General features: G+C 39.7%; 1 protein-coding gene across 1 annotated transcript; it reads left to right on the top strand.

The window, feature by feature from the left end:
• Nucleotides 1-194: 194 nt before the first annotated feature.
• Nucleotides 195-4,644, top strand: LOC119665129 (the record flags this gene model as incomplete). The annotated part of the gene is made up of 1 exon (XM_038074436.1): nucleotides 195-4,644. A coding segment is annotated over exon 1 (4,450 nt), but the record flags the coding sequence as incomplete, so codon positions are not given.
• Nucleotides 4,645-4,663: the final 19 nt, after the last annotated feature.

Below are 4,663 nucleotides of genomic sequence, written 5' to 3'. Positions count from 1 at the left end.
AGAGTATTCTTAAAATGATTGTCGATTACAACAAGGTTCTAGAAATTGAAGCAATAGAGCTAGAAAAATCATCTTCAGCAAGCAATGGCACAACAATTGAGCAAAACAATCAGATAAATGATTCAAACATTCGGAAACTACTCTGAAATCAGAAGGCACTCATACGTATAATTGAAAGAACGATAGAAGGAATCATGGTCAACAGGCAAGTTGAACAACCATCTACATACTATTCTATAAAGGCAGCCAGTCTTGAAGGATATATGGTCGATTTAACGGCAAATAACACAACGTTATGGGAAGCTACCGACGAAAGCATCATTGAGGACTACACACTGGAAATGTTTTATGAACTCGAGGAAAAGGCAGGAGCTGCCATGATCGAACTACAGCAACATTTGCATAATAATCAGACAATTCGCAACTCAAGACAGACAGATTGCAAATTGCCTCTACCAAGAATATCACTACCAAAATTTGATGGAAACTATATGCGGTGGGTGGAATTCAAGGACTTGTATATGGAATTGGTCCACAACACGGACATCAGTGACAGCAAAAAAATGCATTATCTGACTACATCATTGGATAACGAGCCAAAGGGGCTAATTAGACATCTTCCAGTAGTAGGAGAAAATTACAATATAGCCTGGACTTTACTTACAAGTCGTTATGAAAATAAACGACTTCTGGTTACAACACTCCTAAATAAATTAATGGGACAATCCTCCATTAAAAGGGAGTCGGCACCAGCATTAAAATCTCTACACGATGTAAGCAAGGAATGCATACATGGTCTCAAGGCTCAAGGAGTTCCAGTCGAACATTGGGATATTATCCTGGTACATCTATTGCTGCGCAAGCTGGATGCAGAAACTCTAACAGCTTTCGAACAAGGGCTAACAGACAACAAACGTTTAATAACCATTGATGAATTGCTAAAATTTTTGGAACATAGATTTCAATCACTTGAGGCTAGGGGAAAAGGAGATTCATCATTCACTCGAACATGTGCTTCAGCTACAAAATTTGGTTTAAGTAAAACCTGTCCAATTTGCAATAAAGACGGTCACATGGTCTATGCTTGCAAAAAATTCGAGACGGCTAATCTATCACAACGTTGGAATTGGGTTAAAGAGTTCAATTTGTGTGTGAACTGCCTCAGGATTGGACATCGAGCTGATGAGTGTAATTCAAGGCACTGCACTAAGTGTTCTAAAAAACATAACACTTTGATGCATAATCCAAAGGGGAATCAATACACAAAAGGTACTGTTCTTCAAGGAAATAACTCGACGCCTCAACAAACAGGTCAAGCTTCAGTTTCAAACCAATCATCAAATAAAATAACTCTTTTAACAAACAATACCAGACAGGAATCTAATTATGTCTTATTAGGGACGGCCAGAATAAGATTGCTGGCATCAAATGGAAGACAAATTGAATGCAGAGCAGTATTGGACTCTGGCTCTCAAATCAATCTCATAACAAACCGCCTGTCACAAAAATTGGGCTGCAAGCCTAGGCCAACGCTTATGAGTATGGAAGGCGTAGGAGCAAATGAATCAAAAATACGTCATCAAACAATAATTCGAGTACAATCAACGTTGAACGAATTTGTAGCAGAGATGGATGCACATATCATACCAAAAATCGTTTCAGATCAGCCAATGCAGTATTTGAATATCGAATCCTGGGATATTCCAAAGGAATTAACTCTCGCTGATCCAGATTTTAACAAACCTGGCCGAATAGATTGCCTGTTAGGAGCAGAGATCTTTTTCAAGTTACTTATTGAAGGTCAAATAAAACTAGCAGGTAGTCTTCCAACACTTCAGAATTCTATTTTTGGATGGGTTGTAGCTGGCAATGTTGAAACTTTAAATTCAAGCACGGCAACTTGTGGCATATGCACTACTAAGGAACTAGAAGAATCTATATTGAAATTCTGGGAATCAGAAGAAATTCCAGATTCAACTTCGGAACTCACAGAAGACGAATTGCGTTGTGAGTCACATTTTTTGCAACACACTTTTCGAGGAAGTGATGGCAGATTTGTTGTAAAACTCCCACTAAAGAATCATCCATCAGTGTTACCAGATACAAAAGGAATCGCTTACGAGAGGTTCAAGACAATCGAGCGCCGTTTCATTCAAAATCCTGATCTAAAGAATCAATATGTTTCATTTATGAGGGAATATGAAGCATTGGGACACATGACAAAATTCAGCGGTAGCGAAATAATATCTCCCCAATATTTCATCCCTCACCACTGTGTGCTACGTCCAGACAGCTCAACATCAAAACTGCGAGTTGTATTTGACGCATCAGTACACAAATTATCAGAGCCATCACTAAATGACATAATGTTTAATGGTCCAAAAGTTCAAGACGAACTGTTTTCGATTTTGCTCAGATTTAGAATGCACAAATATGTTTTAAAAACTGATGTGGAAAAAATGTACCGTCAAATATGGGTTAACAAAGATGATCGAAATCTGCAACTCATAATGTGGCGAGAAAATCCCACAGAACCACTTAATTATTATCAGTTGAACACAGTTACTTATGGCACAAGAGCAGCACCATATTTAGCAACACGCTGTCTAACAAAATTGGCGGATGAATATCAAGGAAATTATTTATATGGCGCCACATCTTTAAAAAAGGATTTTTATGTTGACGACGGTCTAATAGGAGCTGATACCATCAACGAAGCGTTACTAATTCAACAACAATTAATAACAATTCTAGACAAGGCTGGAATGAAACTAAAAAAATGGTGTGCAAACAACCCAAAACTTTTACATGGAATCGCTACAGAAGATCAAGAAGTAAATCTCAATTTTGATTCCAAGGAAACCCAATTCACAAAGACGCTGGGTCTTTTATGGTTACCAAAGTCAGATTCATTTCGTATCAAGGTTAACAGTCGAGACCATAGTCACACAACAAAACGATCTATGAGCTCCGATTTGGCACACATATATGACCCTTTGGGTCTTATTGGTCCAATCTTGGTCACCGGTAAAATCTTGTTGCAAGGAGCATGGCAGCTAAAACTCGATTGGGATGATGATCTTCCGTCAGAAATACGTAAACAATGGACATCGTATAGAGAAGATCTGGCCTTGTTGGACAATGCAACAGTTGTGAGGCACGTATTCAGCAGTCAAGGCTACAGCCATGTTGAGCTGCACGCTTTTTGTGACGCCTCAGAAAAGGCTTATGGTGCAGCAGTATACATTAGAACAGTACAAAAGGATAAAACGATAAAACTTAATCTACTATGCTCCAGATCTCGTGTAGCACCCATAAAATCTCAAACAATTCCACGACTAGAATTGTGTGCAGCGTTGCTAGCAGCAGAACTCATGGCAAGAGTTAAACTTGATTTAGGCTATCAAGACAAAGCAACTTACTTTTGGACAGATTCACAAATTGTGCTTTCCTGGATAAACAATCATCCAGGCAAATTACCCGTTTACGTCGCCCACCGAATTGTAAAAATCCTTCGGTTAACAATTCCAGAACAATGGCGTCACGTCCCGTCAAAACAAAATCCGGCAGATATTCTGTCAAGAGGGCTTAAACCGCGGGAATTTTCATCTTGCTACATGTGGTTATATGGTCCACTATTTTTATATCAGCCAAAGCCGCTGTGGCCAGCTCCCTTCAAAAGGGAATTAATTGTTGAAGATAACACGGTGGTGCTTGCTTTATCAGCACAACAACCTACTAATGAGCATGCATGGGTCTATTCGATTCATTCAAGAAATTTATTTACACATGTCCAAAAGGTTGTTGGATATGTACTTCGTTTCACAAAAAACGCACGGAAACCAAAAGAATCAAGACCAGAGACCATGCAGCTTTCACCGATGGAGCTCGACGTAGCACTTAAGATAATAATACGTCAAATCCAGGCCTCCGATTTTTCTGATCTAAGGAAAATGCTAGTTAAGGACGAATTTGTGCCAAAAACTCATAACCTCAGTTCACTAACTCCGTTCGTAGATGAAGAAGGGGTAATACGTGTTGGCGGACGGCTAAGCTCTTCAAAACTACAATTTGATGCCATTCATCAAATGATTTTACCCAGCAACGATCCACTAGTAAAGTTGCTGGTAGAAGAAATACATAAGGACAATTATCATTGTGGCGCCCAAGCATTGCTGGCACAAGTGAGGCAGCGTTTTTGGCCCCTCAAAGGAAAAAGCTTGATGAGAGCTGTAATACAACAATGCTTAAGATGCAGAAGAGCAAGGCCAATTGTGTACAATCAAATCATGGGAAATTTGCCTGGACACCGTGTGCAACCAGCTCGACCATTTCTCAGCACTGGAGTTGATTATTGTGGCCCAATATGGGTTCATTACAAAACAAGAGGCAAGCGTCCACAAAAGGCGTATATCGCTGTCTTTTGCTGTTTTGCAACCAAGGCCGTACACTTAGAACTTGTGACTGATCTGACCACAGATGCATTCATTGGAGCATTAAAACGCTTCATAGCAAGACGAGGACGCTGTAAAACGTTATACTGCGACAATGCGACCAATTTCGTTGGAGCGAAAAACAAGTTGCAGGAACTTACTGACGTCATCTACGCTGATCGAGCGAAGGAATCAATTGCAGGAATGTGCAGTACGAAAGGCATAGAATT

This window comes from Teleopsis dalmanni, unplaced genomic scaffold (assembly GCF_002237135.1).
Source record: "Teleopsis dalmanni isolate 2A unplaced genomic scaffold, ASM223713v2 unscaffolded_contig_3605, whole genome shotgun sequence".
Lineage (NCBI taxonomy): Eukaryota > Metazoa > Arthropoda > Insecta > Diptera > Diopsidae > Teleopsis > Teleopsis dalmanni.
This window is presented reverse-complemented; position numbering and strand designations above follow the sequence as displayed.